Here is a 16124-nt window from a genome sequence, read left to right on the forward strand (position 1 = left end):
ATGTTCTGTGCCTTTTTTCTGGTGTACGGAGTCCTGAAACTGTCAGAATTTTATGTCTTTTTATGTCTCCAGTGTAGTTTTAAAACTGAGTGACATTCATATCATTTGGGGCGTACCTTCTCTTTCGAATCTGAGACACTACACCCATAAAGCAATCACTAGTGGAATGAAATCAGTTTGCCAAAGCAGTAGCCAGTGTTGGCAACTTCATAAAACTGCGTGTGCCTGGCAAAAGGCTTCCGAAACAAGATGCAGAAATGGAAGGATTGGGATGACATCTTGCAACTGACAACCATGATGTAATAGTTTCTCTATTCCATCACAGACTGTGAGGCTGCAACAAGGGGATTTAAACTGAAAGCAGGGGGAGCTGCGTGCAAAAAAGCATTCGGGATTCTAGAGTACGGTTCCACTTGACAGGCAGTGTGCTCCCAACTCCTTTTTCCTTGTAAGTTATGATGGGCTTTCCATGACACCAAGTAGTTTTTGACCGCAGGCTGTAATAAGCCATAATAATATTAAAATTATAGTTCTACGATTGTCTGCATATGCAGAGGTCCCACCACAGAAGCATACAGTGAAAGAACATGGTACGATGGCCTTCAGGGATTAACAGTGAGGTATGGGGCAGGCCCCTTCTTCCCTGCAGCGCTATGCTGCCTCCACAACAGAGGGTGCCAGTCCAGTGTTCGTCAAAAGAAGAAATATTTATCATAAATGCCTTTTCTAGAAGCATTGGGGTCGTTTATAAACGAGTGTCTCTGCAAGTGAGAAAGCTGAGGAGGCCCAGCTTTGCCCCCCTGATGGCTGGAGAGCCCTGTGCCTCACAGGAAGACAGTTTTGATCTGGAGCTGCCCGACGCAGCTGGGGCGCCCGCCGGTTTGCTCTTCGGTTTTTCGCACCGCCGGTAGGCCCCGGCGACTGGGCAGCAGGGGCGGGAGCCGCGGGGGCCAGTGGTCCTCCGCCGGCCGTCGCGGCGGCGTTAATGCGCACTATGGGGGCGGCCACCTGGCTCCTCCACGCCGCAGGGGGCGCTGTGTTCCCCGTGCCGCTGGCGCCCGAGCGGGGCCGCAGCCCGCTCAACTCTTCTCACGTGGCACCGCCTCGACACGCGGTCAGGAAGTCGGCGGCCCGGCTCCTCCGCGGCGGCCGCTGCGCAGGCCACGCCCCCTCTGCCCGCTCTCAGCCAATTACCGCGCCTACCTTCGGCCCCTGCGCGCCGACGCTGCCAGGCGGCGAGCTGCGTCTTCTGTGCCTTTAAGGAAGCGTCGGGGCTCCTGATTGGCTGAGGGTCCGAGCGGGGCGGGGCAAGACTGAGAGGAGGCGTGGCTACAGCGGAGCGTGAGCTCGGGCCGCTTGGCCGGCGCGCGCCTGCGCGGGGCTGGGCCGGGCCGGGCCGGCGGCGGGGCTGCACCTGCGGCCGCCGCGGGGCGGGGCGGGGCGGAGCGGGGCGGGGCGGGAGCGCCGGCGGGCAGCCGGCCAGCGCGGAAATGCCGGAGCGGCAGAGGTAGCCCCCGGGTGGCGGCAGCCCATGTGCGAGCCGCGCTCGGGGCGGCAGGCGTCCTCCTCTCCCTGCCCGCCCCCAGCGCCGTGAGCCTGCCCCCGGCGGCCGCGCCTCCGCCCCCCGGGCTATCTCCGCACCTGGGCCGCGCCCGCCGCCGGGAGGATGGCACAGCCGGCGGCGGAGGCGTGTGCCTGCGCCGCGGCACCGGCAGACGATGGCGAGGAGACAAACGGCAGGAAGGTGGCTCTCATCACGGGCATCACTGGGCAGGTAACGGTGGGGGCTCCCCGCGTTGCCGGGTTCTCCCCGCGTGGGGGGCCAGGGCTGCCGGCGGCGGAGGACGCGGGGGGAGTCCCGCCGTGAGGGGCCCGTGGGCAGCCGTGACCGAGGCCGTGCGTGGGAGCGGTGCCGGCGGAGGGCTTGGCGTGGGGCTACCGGGCGCCTGCGGCGGCTCTCCCGCCCTCCCGGGACCCCGCGCTCCCAGCGCCGTGTAACGGGGCTGCCGACCCCGTGCCCGGTGCCCACTCCCCCCTGCCGTTCGTGCCGGGGCCCCCTCTGACAGCCCCCGGCCGCTCTGGGGACGGAGAGACCGGCCCGGGGTAACGGCCCCCTCTGGCCTCGCCCACGGCGGCCGGGGCTGCGCGCCCTGGGGCTCCAGGTGTTCCGTGTGAGGGGTGGTGCGTCGCCTTTACATCTCGGCTTTGGGCTGTCTTATAGGAACCTTTACCAGGAATTGCTAAGAAATCAGCTAAACCTGTACCAAGGTGAGGTGTGAAGTGAGCGTCGGTGAGAGAGGAACCGCCCCTAGAAAAGGCAGAAGCCAGTGTTGGGACCCTTCATCCTGGTGGTCTAAAGTGGTGAAGGCAGCGGTGCGGTGGTACCGGTGCGGGTGTGAGGCATGATCTGGGCAGACTTGTCACTCGGAGGGGCTTTTTGCCACCGATCTCTTCATTTACAGTCAGTACCTGCTTTATACCCAGACCTGAATGGATGACAAAAGCATCTCCCCAGGCTGCTTGTTTTGTATTCATGTGCGTTCATTGCAGTCTCCCTTTTTTTTTTTTTTTTTGGCTGTATTACTCATAGGGATAATGATGCTCTCAGAGTCCTGGTGTTTTGAGCAAGAAGGTGCAGGAGAAAAATGGCATGGAAGGAAAAATCACAATTTCCCTTGGAGCAGCTTCTGCACTGTGAAAAAAGATGTGCTGGTGGTGAGTTTTAATGTGGTGAGACCTGCAGGAGTGTTGATATATGCAGTTTGTACCTTGTGCTGCTACACTCCTAACAGGCAGCTTGGATATTTGGTCAGATTGTTTGTCCCCACAGAGGTCTGCATTGTTGTTTTTTTGCTGGCAAGTGGGTGCTAAATGAAAGCTGTCCATGACATGCTTAGTCATATTTGAGGAACATCTTATTTGTAATGTAAATGTTGCCTACTGCCTGGACAAAACTACGCTGCTTGCATGTGGCTTATCTCTTGGAACCTGCTGAATGACTTCTGCTTGGAGGGTATACCTTCTGTGATTAGTATAGCCTATTAAGTAGGTAGTGTTGTATAGCAAGCATTAATGTTCGTCTTAGAATCCCAGTAGAACAGCTTTTTCTCCTTTGTGGTGTTCGTTTAATCAGTGACAGCTTCATACATGGAAGATCTTCCCCTTCAACTCTTGACTTGTCCTGGTATGCTTGCAGATCCACTTGTGAGGTGCTGGTGTGGATTGTATAGAAGGCCATCGGCATTGTGGGAAAGTACATGTAGCTCAAAACAAACATGTTGCTCTTTCACCCTGAGACAATGTTTGTCAATGCTTTTTACACTAGAAGAGCCACCTGACCTTTTGTGAGGGAGCGAATCCAGAGACAATATAGTGTCATAGCAGCTTTCATCTCTTATCCAAGAGAATCTGCACTGTGCTTTGAACATTCATCTGCTGTTCATGTTTTACCTCATCATGTCTGTTCTCACGTGTTCTTGTAACACTTTGGGGCACCCACTCTTCCCGTGGGTTAGTAACTGTCTGCCAGTAGCAAGCTGAGGAAAGCCCTCCAGGTGGCTGTCTGACAAGGAGATACAGCTGTGTCTGAGAAGAGGAAAAACTAATAATCTGTATATACTAACATTTTTGCTTGATCTTTATTTTTAGCAAGAGGACAGTCAGAGCTTTCCCAAGGACTACTTTGGTGCTGTTTGAACAGTCTTCCAGTTTGTTGACAGAAGTATGTTTTTCTTCATCAAAGATAGTAAGTTAGAGGCCTGTAGCTACAGTGCCCTGGCTCTTTTAGTACTGTGTTCTCTTGTTTTTTTCTGTTTTCAGAGCAGCTCTTTCATCTTAATTTCACCTTTGTCACATATATTATTTAGTGTTGGAACGTGTGGAGAACCAGAGCTAGTAAAGGCCTGGGGTACCTGAAAGTAAGTTAGTGAGGTTGGGTGCCTGAGTGACAAGACTGTACCAACTCTTGGCTTAGGATGGAAGTTTTGTGTTGAGGGTGGCCTTTTTTGGGATCCTTTATTCTGCTGTGACTTTGAGATCTGCTAGGAAACCTCATCCCTCTCTTCTTAGATGAACTTTAACGAAAGTCACTGCTGTACTTGTTCCTTGCCCCTATTTGAGTCCCTTTATTTTTATGTGATAGTTTTTGTTTTATTGAGAGGAGCCTCACCCAGAAATGGGAGACTTGGATTCTGTTTCTTATCTGTGAATGGGCAGACTTGCATGTCCTACCTCCTGGGAGAAAGTCCTAGTGCCATCTGTTTTTTAAACTTAATTACCATGTGTAAATTGTATAAATATGCTTAGGTGGAAGCTGGAGTTCAGGCTTTGTCTTTCCTGGGTAGTTACTTTAATTACTTGACTGAAGAGAGTTGGTCTGTTCATTCTTCCTCAGAACTGGTCTCTTTCAAGGTAAGCGATAAAGGCTTGGATCTCTTCAGGCTGAGGAAGACATGGAACAGAATTGTATGGTAGACTCCCCTTATTTAGACCTGCCCCCCTCTGCTACAGCAAGTTTCTTTTAAGAGAGGGTTGGTATAGATGCTTGGTATAAGGAACCTGCTTTGGTTTGTGTGTGGTCAGTGTAATGTGGGAGCATTTACTGAACTAAGGCCCCGTAGGGCCTGGTCCCTGAGCAAGGATAGGTGGGAGGCAAGTGCTGATCTAGCTGGGCTGTGACAATTTTAGGCAAGTGTAGAAGTTGTGCTTTTGTCTTTAGAATACTCTTGGGCCAAGCAAGGTGCTGCTTGAGCTGTGGCAGCCCTTTCTGACTTGAGATGATGCCACAGCAAGTGTGCTTAATCATAGTGTTGAAACTGGACAACTCATTTTATTTTTCAGAACTTCTGTATAGCTGTGAACATCCGGATTGTCCATCTTTTCCACTGACAAAAGATGGAATTTTGTTTCTGCTGTGACTGAGAAATGAGCTCAGGTAGGGCTATATCTTGACAATGGGGCAATTGACCGATGATGCGGTTTTGGTTGAAATACACCATGGAGATATGGCACAGCTTTAACTTCTGATTCATGGACTTCTAATGGGATTCATAAGACTTCACAGGATACCAGAAAAGGGTGGGCTGTCTGCAGGAGTTCTTCTGTATAGTGAGTGACTAGAGGCTTGTGCCATGGTGCCAGCTTACTGCACCAGTTAACAAGACCAGTTCACATGGCTTGTTTCTCTTCTAGGTACAAGATGTGAAAAGAACAATTCTCTGTGAGGGTGAATGTGTTACTGACAGAAAGATAAATTTTTGACCTTTGGCCAAATAATAGGAGTTTGCTATGTGTGTGGTGAAGTCACAAAGGAAAACAGTTTCCTGGCAGCCAGGGCTTGATCTTGGTCTCTATGAAATCAAACCAGATAAATGAACCTCTGCAAATTCTGCATTTACCCATGGGGTTAGAGAGAAATCAGTATTATTCTACCACTTGCATTGCTGATAAGAGACTCTAAGCACATAGGCAGTGGTGTTGTATACTCCTCTTGCAGTATTGAGATTTCCCTTATCTCCTTTCGCACACCACAGCAGCGGCACAAACCACACTTCACTGTTTTGCTAAAATGACTTCCAGAATGAGGCAATTGCTGTGGTTGGATGGATAAAACATCTCTGAAATGTCATGTAGGTATTGGTCTGCTGGTAGGCTGCTGGTGGTAGTGCATAGCACTTTATTCATTTAAGGAAAGGTATTTCAAATGAAACAGGCCTGTTCTATGTATTAAAATGGAAGTATTTTTTACAGAACTAGAATGTGGTTCTTACAAAGAGTGTTTTCACAATGCAAAATAGATGTGCTGGAATTTTCAAAATTTTATACCTTGAAGAATTACTCTGTAAAAATCGGAGGTTTGAATCAAATACCAGTATAACTAACAAATTTAATTCTAGATATGCAGAGATGTCTGGTTTCTTATTTGGGGAAGCTACTAAAGTGGTGCTTTGACATGACTTTTTTCTAGGCACTGTGACTAAATGTCTGTTAAAGTTGCATCTTTCTGGAAAGTCTGATCGCAGTGCAATCAATATGATTGTCTTTCTATACACTGATGCTTGTAAGAGTATTTAGATATTTGACTACTTGAAGAAATACCGAGAAATGCTCTGGCTGAGGCTAATGACAAGGTTATATGTTGATGTTTCTACTTTTCCCCATGGATTATGAGGAGTGAATAATTTGTATCTTGTGTCAGTTTTACTTAAAGAGACAGTAAAGTAGGAGGTTTATAGACAAAAATCATTCAACACGCACTTATAAAGCTCAGTTTTGAATGAAGCAATGCACTTGAATTTGAGTGTCAATACATGGCCAGAGGCTATTGCAAATCGTAGATAGTATAGATAGAGAAAGCAGTTGTGTTTCTGCTTTGAGAGCTCTTACAGCAGCAGTACTAGCACCCCCTTGCCTGCAGGTCTTTCAAATTCAGCTGTCGTTTGGCAAAACAAAGTAGCAGCCTCCGAACTTTCAGCGAAACGCTAAGATAAAGTCTAAGTAGGACTGGCAAATGAGCATGCATGCAGAAATGCAAGTATGCTCTCTTTAATTGGTTGATGTAGCTAGAATATGGGCTCTGCCTCTGTCTTACTGGTATCAGAAGTTCAATCAGTTGCTTATGGCCTTTGCTAATGCCTGTAACACACCAAACCCCTATACATGTGTACTGCAAGTTTTATGTAGATGTTACATTTGAGAAAGGCTGACTGTATGGGGTGGGGGGTGGGGTGGGGGGCAGGGAAGATACTGAGAAAGCAAGATCAGCTGTTGTGAATTGAGTTGTGTTTCTAAATGTGGCTGTTGAGAGTGAAACCAAGAGAGACAGACTCTGTGGGGCAAACTACTAGTAGTAAGAAAACATGACTCATGACTTAGTATTTTAAAAAAATAAATAAAAATGAATAGGTGGTATGGAATGTTACTATAAAGCTCCTCAATATTCTATGGCTAAGAACTTGCTTTCTTGGAGAAGGGTTGTAGAGGAAACAGTTAAGTAACTTTTCTAAAAAGTTGCTTTTTTAAAGTATTGTGATCAAGTATTGAGGTAGGAATCTGTCACTGGGGAGTGTGTGTATACCTGGAAGGCATGTGTAGGAAACATTATAGCCCGTTGTACCGCCGAGAAGTCGCTGGTTTGCCAGATGAAGGATAAAATCCAAAGAATTTCTTTTCTTTATAGAAATAGGAGGATAGTGTCTGCTGAAATGGGCTAAAGCTAAATATTAGTATTGCTGCTTTTTCATTTAAACAAATACTGTCTTGGCTGAAACCAGGTACTCTATTTCAGTTGTTCTCTTGAGGGAGACTTTCAGATGTGTTGAACATCCTTATCTTAGTTAGAGGATGCAGAGATGTAGGAGCACTAATTTGGGCACAAACAGAAATACAAGAAACTTCATTTAATTTTGAAGAGGGTGTGTGGTGTTTGGAGGTTTTGGGATTGTTTTCTTTTAAATTATGAGCATGGTCAAGCACTGGAGCAGACTGCCCAGTGAAGTTGTGGAGGGTCTGTTCCTGGAGGTATTCAAAACCAAACTGGACATGTCCCTGAGTGATATGCTTTAGTTGATGCTGGCTTGAGCAGGGCACTTGGACTGGATGATCCACAGAGGTCCTTTCCAACAAACTTCTTTGATTCTGAGAGTCCTCCCCAGTATGAGAAGTTGAACACCTGCATATTGTAAGAAGATGGCATAAGTGGCTTATGTAAAACTCTGCAGCGGATGAATAGTGGCTGTGGTGTGAAACCCAAGCTTGCCTAAAATATAATTCCAGCTCTTTCCTTTTACAGGGTATAAATACAAGTGTTTCTATTAAGTTTCATCCAAAAAGAAACTTGAGAAAAAGATATCTTATTGAAAAGTAGTATAACAAATACTGAAATGGGAGACCAGAATAGTATCTGAAAAGAGGTCTGATTTTTAGGAGGATGTCTGAATTTTGATTGTCTTGGCTCTCCCTCTGAGGGGAGGAGGATTACCAGATAGTCTAATTCACCTAATGCATTGACCCCTTACCAAAGGAATCTCCAAGTGCGTGGTCTGTGCCTTTCTCTTTAATATGTGTTTCATATTCCACAGCAACATGTGCAGATTGGTAGGGCTTTAGTCTTCTCCAAGAGCCAGGTGTCCAGGATGTTGGCCACTCTGTGCGCTTGCCCAGAGGAGTCCAGGTGTATTCCATTGCCTTTCAGAATAGTGCAGTTAGTGGTGGTGTTTGAATATAAGTGAGCTATAAGATACTCATGATAAAAAGTAACAGGATTTGTTCATGTTTGTCTTGATGTATTAACTTTCCTTTTTTCTTTCTGTCTTTTCTCACCCTTGCTCAATGTTTGTGACTGCCAGTGGAGTCTATTCTCTGGTTGCTTACTGGAGGGGGAGGTTCTGGTAGCCTGGCTCAGTTAGTAGGTGGGACTCAAGGACCAGTGTAGGCAATCTGATTCTTTGTGTTTGAACAGGGTGTGTACAGGATGTGGATTCAAACCCACTGTGAACAGCAAGTGAATTACAAGGTACTGTGTACTGTGATGTGTACCTGCTGTGAAAGTAGATAAAACACTGAAAATATTCCAGGGAGAATAAAATCATAAAGTTCATGTTAATGGCGCTAAGATATGAAACACATAGAAGCATAGTACTCAATTTGGGTTTGGGAAGCTGACTTCATCCTAGCAACACTTATCTTGAGCGCTGTGGATAGTCATAGGGTACTATTGCCCTTGCTGCCCAGACTGACAAGGAGAGCAGAATATCCCATTGCCAGCAGCATGCTACTTGCTTAGTCTTTGGATTTCTTTTTGTTTGTGGGTTTTTTAATTTAATGAAGATTGACTTTCAGTGTAGAGAGAACCTATATTTCTCTATTTCCTAAGTTTCTTAAAGAGTTGAAGTGTCCTCTTTATGTACCTACAGCTGATCCAAACTGAAGAGAGAACTCCTGTGAAACTTTTTTTTTCCCCTGCAACTTCATCCTCTCCAACTAAGTTTTGGTCTTTTCTCCTCTGATTGTCTCTTTCATATCTTTTTGTCTGTTGAGCTTTCTGCACAAGGGAGTCAGTTTCTTAGAAAATAGATAGCTATGCAGAAGAAGAAGGAAAATGGAGTACTTAAACCTGCTGATGGCCTGTGAAGAACACATCATAGGTTACCGCTCTGATCCCTGTAATCCAATAAAGCTGAATGAAAGGTTTTTCAGTGCAGTTGTGGTACTGGTATTCATCCTCATGGTGCCTCCTGTTGCCCACACCTTACTTCTCTTTGGAGTGCTGAGACTAAATTTCTTTGCACTCACCTACGCTTTCACTTAGTCTGGGAGCCAGGAAGCACTTTCTCTCTTGATAATTTCTAGCAAGTTTATCCCAGCTTCTTCAGACTTCTGAGTCTGGAGTAGAGTCCTGATTAAGTATATGTTCTTACGAACTTGCCAGTTCTTTCTGCTATGCTGTTGCAGCACAACTCGGGCTTATTTTGGAAAGCATGGTTTCCTCGAAGCACAATGTGAACAGTAACACAAGAACAAGTCAGCAGCATGGTAGATGTCTAATTTCCTCTCACAGGTGTGTGTTCTCTTTTGCTCTGAATCTCTTGCTACTTTGGTTGCTTTCTAGCCAAATGAGCAAAATAAAATATTTTTTTTCTTAATTTTGTCACCTCCTGCTTTTTTCATATGAATTTGTGGATTATTTTTTCAGGACCTCAGCTAAAGAATTCCTTTGGGTCATATGTATATGAGCTGGGGGATGTAGTTATGGCCAAAATTTTCAAGTAAGCAAAGCTATAGAAGGTAAGGGGAAAGAGTGGAATTCTTTCCAGTTTCCTCTTAACTATTACTGAAAAGTTCCTATAGCTGCTTCTGTTTCTGGGGTGTGCACAGACTTGACAATCTAAATCTACAATGAAGCTTTTGTAAAGCCTGCCAAACAAGTTACTGTAAGCCAGCTTATCTGTTGTCACCTGTGCTTTTTACATGCGTCTACACAACTGAACTTCCTTGTATGCAATGTAAATGTTGCAACAATTTTGTTTCATTTATTTGCAAAGTAGTATACCTAAGGCAGGAGGCAGGCTTCCTTCTTCAGGAGTATTTCTTGTTGAAGTTTTGTTGTGTTTTTGTTTTTTTTGTTTTTTTTTTTTTTTTAAGTGGGAAACATGAATTTTGCTTTAACTGAAAATCAGCTGACAGTAAGCAAATTAAACCTAAGGCCATGTCTGTTTACTTTATGGTCTGGTTGCAGTTAGTTCAGTGGCAAGTACCACTGAAGATCATTTGATACTGTACCCTGAGACAGCTGTTGCACTGAATGTGTAGTACATCTTGCATCGTGCAGTCAGATCAGTCAGAAGTTGACAATATCACAACACATTTGTAGTGATGCTCAGCTAAATACAGTGATTCAATGGGTACATCAGCCAAAAAAAATGCACTTGCCTTGGGTGTGGGATGCCACAGCTCTTGGCTTTTTGTAAGGAGTTTCCAAGTAGATAAACTAGCTTGTGCTGTATTTGCTATGCTTGAACACCTTTGAAATACCAAGAAGAAATTATGCTTGCTCTGGAAAAATCTGAGTAGATATTAAATATGGTAGGATACAGTCAGATTTTATGGAGGGTTTCTGCAGGGCTTTGCTTTAGCTGTCATTTGACCCATTTATTGCTGCTTGGAAATTCTTCTCACAGGAGAATTCCTACAGCCTGTGGTGAAATCTAATGCAGAAGGAAAAACATCTGTCACGTTGAATGTCTAGTTGAGTGCTTTTGCTGTAATGAGAGGATACCTTGTCTCTGCTGCATATGACACCTGCATAACTATTAAATATGTGCCTCTTGGCTTTTTTTCCTCTTCTGAGTTCCTGAGGAGATGATGTTCTTTGAATGTGTTATGTATATTGCATACAGATCTCTAAAGTTCCACCTTCCAGGATAGTGCTGAAGTATGTGGTAACAGATAAGCTGTCAGATCTGCTGTAACTGGTCATGTGTATTCATAGGCACTTAGAGGTTGCATGTCACCATACCGCAATAGAAGCTTAGCCCACCCCACCCTCCCCCCGACCCCAAAGTCAGAAAACACGTAGCAACTTGGAAAAGAGTAGACAGTTCTCTTAGCTGTATCCTATAATGTCTGAACCCATGCCAGAAACAGCTTGAATGTTTACCAGTTTATGAATGGCAATAAGCCTTTCCCAAGGTGTGTAGGATGGTATTTATATCTAGAAGGAAATAAAACCTGAAGTCAGGCAGGGAATACTCCTGACTCTTCCTATACGTAACCTGTTGCTGATTTTTATGCTTCTACCCTGATATGCAGCAGTCCCTTCTGATTGCTGCTGTAGTCCTTATGTGTACATTTCTTCTGGTGCTGTTCTGAAACTGGGAAACAACATCTGGCTGTTTGGGATGCTACTTGTCAGATTGCAGGCATGTTGTCATGGGGTGTGGTTATTTTGTTTGCTTTTGTTCATAACATTTGTTTGACGCATGCGGGATCTCTTTTGGTGCATTAGCAATGGCTGGCTTAGTCAGTGATACTGGTGGTGACCTGTAGCTTCCTCTCACAATTTATCTTCTAGTAAGATAAGGAATAACCACTGTATATTTGGCTGCTGGTTGGTGTCCTTGCCTTCTTTAGCACTGATAGCACTCTCTAAAAAGAATAAACATTACTGTGGAGCAGGCTTGTTTTTGAAATGCTGAAATTTCTGGCTATGCTTTTTGGATTTCATACAACTAAATGATTGTGGGTTTGATGCCATGATTACACAGTAGTAGTCTGTCAATGTATTCCTGCCAAACTTTGGCATGCTGTTTGCCTCTGAAATTAAAATATTATTAAAATCCTACAATATGTACTGTATAAAAAGGATACAGAACTTTTCAGACCTGCATGCAAAATATATTTTTCCATCTTCCAGGTGGCTTTGTGAGCTATCTGTGTTCCATGGCAATGCTTAAGGAGACAGCCCACAAGCTGCTTTGCTGGTCCTGATTTGACTGTTACTGGTCAAGTGTTGTGCTGAAGCTCAGGTCTGGTCTGTACTGGCAGAACTTCACTGACTCTGCTTAGAAGTTGTTGAGTTTTTTCCCCTTAATGTTTGCAGTGATACTGGAGGCTGTTTCAGAATCTGGCTGGCCTTTGAACAGCAGCAGCGGTTCTGTGGTTGTAGGTCTGCAGGCTCAGTAGCATGTATTTTATTTTTGAATGTAAAATAAATTTGGAAAATTATTCCTGAAGATGTAAAAGCAAGGAAGTCATTATGACTAAGAGTTAAACTTCAGTTTATGCCCTTGCCAGAACATTTTAGAGTTATACTTGTAGCTGATCAAAGATTGAAAACTTAAAACAGTGGTTTTGCTTCATGGATTTGATTTCTTAAAATTCTGAAGGTCACCTGATAAGCGTTAGATGTTCCTGTGTTCTTATTGCAGTCCTTTATAGTTGAATATATAGTGCAACTGTTTCAGTCCTCCTGCATTTTAAGATGAGAAGCGGATTTTTTGCTAATTTGGAAGTTCTTTGTTATTAAAGAGTGAAATAGGAGTTTTAATACTGACTATGTCTCCAAAATGACACTTGTTGCATTTCTGTTGGTATTCTTTGTACTTTCAGACTCTTGCAGCTATGCTGGATCACTATTTAGTCATGTTATAAAGAAAACCTTTGTGGAAATGCGTTATTTTGCTGCAGTTTTTTATTTGTGAAGCATAGGTAGAATTTTAAATCATTACATTGTATGTTGCTTTTCTTGTTTAAACAGTATGAGAGATCAGACTTACTTAAAACTGAAAAGTAACTTAGATGGAAAAATACTGACTGTTAATTCCTTTTACAGTGCAATTCAGCTCTATCACACAAACTGACAGTTTTAATCATATCTCAGGATCTCATGTCTATCTGCCTTGACCAGTTAACGGGAAGTGTAACACAGTTCTGCTGAATTGAAAACAAACTAAAATTCCCTAAGCAATGATGCTGTGGTTTTGATTTTGACAAACTGAATGAACTGTAAAATGATGGTTTAAGTTAATGTTAGTTAACATGAAAGTGTGTAAAGCACGAAATGAGAGTGCACACATGCATTTGAAATATGTAACTTGCCTATCAGTTAATGTTGTAACTAGTACTTGCAGTGGTGGGCATACTGCTTACTGTTTTGACACTGGTGAAGTAGCTTGAGTTCCTTTTGGAATTACTTGGTGTGACTTCAGAATGTAATGGTGAACTTTCACTAATTAATTGAAGCCATTAAGTTTCCTTTGTATGAGCCCCTATGGCTGGTGATGGATTCTGTCACCTTGGGTGGGAACCTTCTTGTTTCACTGTTTCTATGCCTGAGTTGTCCAGGCAGTTTTTTTGGGTGAGTGGGAAACCTCTAGTTTGTTGAGAGCGTGGGTGGGTTTGAGCAAATGCAGGTGTCTACCTTGGGATAAGAAGGTTGGTGCTGTGAACTCTGCTGGCTACGTACCCTGACTGACTGGAGGGTGCTCAGGGTGGTTGCCTGATGGGGCTTATGCTTGTGCTGTGCTGAGTAGCACTTCATCTTGCAGTGAGGAAGCATTTATTTTATCTGAAGCACTCTAGGGTAAGCAAAGCTGACAGAACTCGATTACATGTGTTGTTTCTTTTAGTAAGAAGAGCATACTGTGCTGTAAATGTGTGGATATACAATCAAAGCAATAGATACAGTGTGCTTTTACAGGTACTGCTCCAAAGAGACTGCTGCTTTGGAGTTGATCTGGGGAGGAGCAGTGTTCCCAAATCACTGCCTGCCTCCTGAGTGCCCTCAGCACACCACTGCAGTGATCTTGTCCCTGCTGTCTTCTCCATCCCTGACCCTCTGGTCTTTCTGTCTGAGGTACTGACTGATGTATTTAATTTCTGTCTTACTTGGCCTCAATGATGTGTCTTTCATTGTTCTCTACCACGTGTGTACTGTGACTTTGGTGTTAAATCATGCTTCCAGGCAAAAATATAATGTTTTTTCTTCCAGATCTCTCTGGAGAGTTCAGGTATTCTTGTCTATTGGTTCACTGAGACTGTGGCACTTCGGTGTAAGCTAATGACTGACAGTGTCCCCCTTGTGAAACCTCCCTATAATTAAAAATTATGTGTGTGTGTGCTGAAGGACAGGGTGGGGTCAATGTATAACCCTGGATGGTAGGAAGAGGAAAAGGGTGGCCAAAAATCAGAGTGGTTGGTTTTTTTAAGGAAGTACAAGCCCACATTCCTAGTGAAGGTCTGAAATCTCGTGAGCGATTCGATATGCTGAATGAAGTAATGTCACAACTTTGATCCTGACCAGTTGACTTTCAGTGGAGTCATTTTAACTTTTAAAAATTGCTTTCACTAAGAAATAATTTGAATTTATGGAAATGGCATTGGCTAGTTACCAACTCTAATATCTTTTTTTTTTTAAAAAAAAAAAGCCAACCTTTAAAAGATTACTCTTAAGAGTTCAGATAGGTTTGGATTTTTTTTCCCTTTAGTTTAAAATTTTGCGTGTATGCAGCTTTCCCTCTGGCATGTGTGGGACTGAGAGGAGAGATGGAGGAGAGCAGGATTTATAAATCTACAGAATTTGTGAGGTGTGTTGCCTTTAAGTCTTTGTAGTTCCATGTGTTCCTCTATCTTAATAAGGAGGCTTCATTTTAATGTGGGATGAGGGGAAAATGTGTAGGAAAGGCCAGGACAAAAAAACCTTACTATTGTTTCTATCTTTACAGTAGGGCTGTACTGCCTTTGTGTATGTGGAAGAAGCATAGCTCTGTTCATATTTTAGTGTGAAGGGAATCGGATTTTTACAATTTAGTGTTTAAATTATCTTACTAAATATTACAACTAAGAGACAGTACAGCTTTTCCACACTGAGGCAGTCAGGGGTGCTAGCCTTCTAAGCTTGTCTGTAATGTTTGTAATTATACTTAACAGCTAGACAGAATAAGATACAGAATGCCTGCAGTATACCTGATGCATCAAAACACGCTGGAAAGAATTTTTTTTTTTTATTCTGGTCACATTCTCTTTGACTCTGCCTTTTATTTAAAAGAAGATTCTCTTCTATTGCAGGACCTCTTCAGTAGTATATCCGTAACGCATGTTTGATTGAAATGCTGTGTTTTTCATGCTTGTTGAGACAGTTGTGGATCATGTGTAAGTTGGGCTTTTAATTTTGTGCGTGCACAGGGCTAATCACTCACTGCTTATTACTTGGTTACACGTTTCCTTGCTTGAATAATCTCAAATGGTGCCTTTTCAAGCATAAATCTGTTAATGCTGTTCTGTGTTTAAGCAAATGGAGGCCAAGTTAGAAAGATCTATAGCTGTGAACTGTGTATTAGTGCGCAGTTTCTTTGGTATACCTCTAATTCTTGAAGAATGTATGCCAAAATTGAGAAATAAGTGTGTGTGATTTTCTGTTTCTTGTGCTCTACCAAGTTTCTGTCTTGCAGTATTTACCAAACTGTCTTTTAAGGTGTAGTCCTATTTGGCAATGATTATATCCAAAAATGACTTGCAAATTCTGGATTTTACTATTGGGAGATTATGTATTAAAATATAGTTGACTCTTGCATTTTGCTCAGTGAGAACAGAAACTGCTCCCTGTGGATACAGACGCAATATGCTTGCTTCTACTGAAGGCCATTTTTACAGCTGGGTGTTAAAATCATGAAAATCAAACTGCTGACACAGCCTTAATCATATTGCCCCAAGTAGCACTTCTTTGTTTCTGTACTACAGTTTCATTGGTGCTATTAATAGCTGACTCCTTACAGGTGTTCACGTATAATAACTCTTACAAGACAACACTTGGTAAGTTTTCAAATGAAACATGTTAATTTTTGCAGAGAGACTTCTTGACTTTTTTTCCTTTTGAGGTTTTTGGTCATAAAAATACATATGTTGAAAATGTTAATTACTTCTAATTCAAGTGCAGCTTTGTGTTAGAGGGGGGAAAAGCAGAAGGAGAAACTGGTTTGCCTGTGGTAGTGGGCAGCCTCACTTGATCTAATGTTTCTATTGTCAGTCTCCTTGGAAAAAATACTAATCTGTCTTATAGATCTGCCACTGCTGCTTGGCTGGCAGCACAGCATAGGAGGTGTAGCTACAGCAGTACCCTCTTTGAGGGA

General features: G+C 43.6%; 1 protein-coding gene across 2 annotated transcripts in view; it reads left to right on the forward strand.

Moving 5' to 3' along the window:
• Positions 1-1354: 1354 nt before the first annotated feature.
• The window catches only part of GMDS (GDP-mannose 4,6-dehydratase), a 426996-nt gene continuing 412226 nt past the window's right edge, over positions 1355-16124 (forward strand). Inside the window, exons 1-2 of one of the 2 annotated variants that reach the window (XM_055799448.1) lie at positions 1355-1774; positions 2591-2715. In XM_055799448.1, coding sequence (XP_055655423.1) covers positions 2596-2715 — 120 coding nt within the window. In that variant the 5' untranslated portion in view covers positions 1355-1774; positions 2591-2595. The remainder of the gene's footprint in view (positions 1775-2590; positions 2716-16124) is intronic. The other variant, XM_055799450.1, reaches the window with a different exon arrangement.

Source organism: Falco peregrinus, chromosome 3, assembly GCF_023634155.1.
Source record: "Falco peregrinus isolate bFalPer1 chromosome 3, bFalPer1.pri, whole genome shotgun sequence".
In the NCBI taxonomy this organism is placed as follows: domain Eukaryota; kingdom Metazoa; phylum Chordata; class Aves; order Falconiformes; family Falconidae; genus Falco; species Falco peregrinus.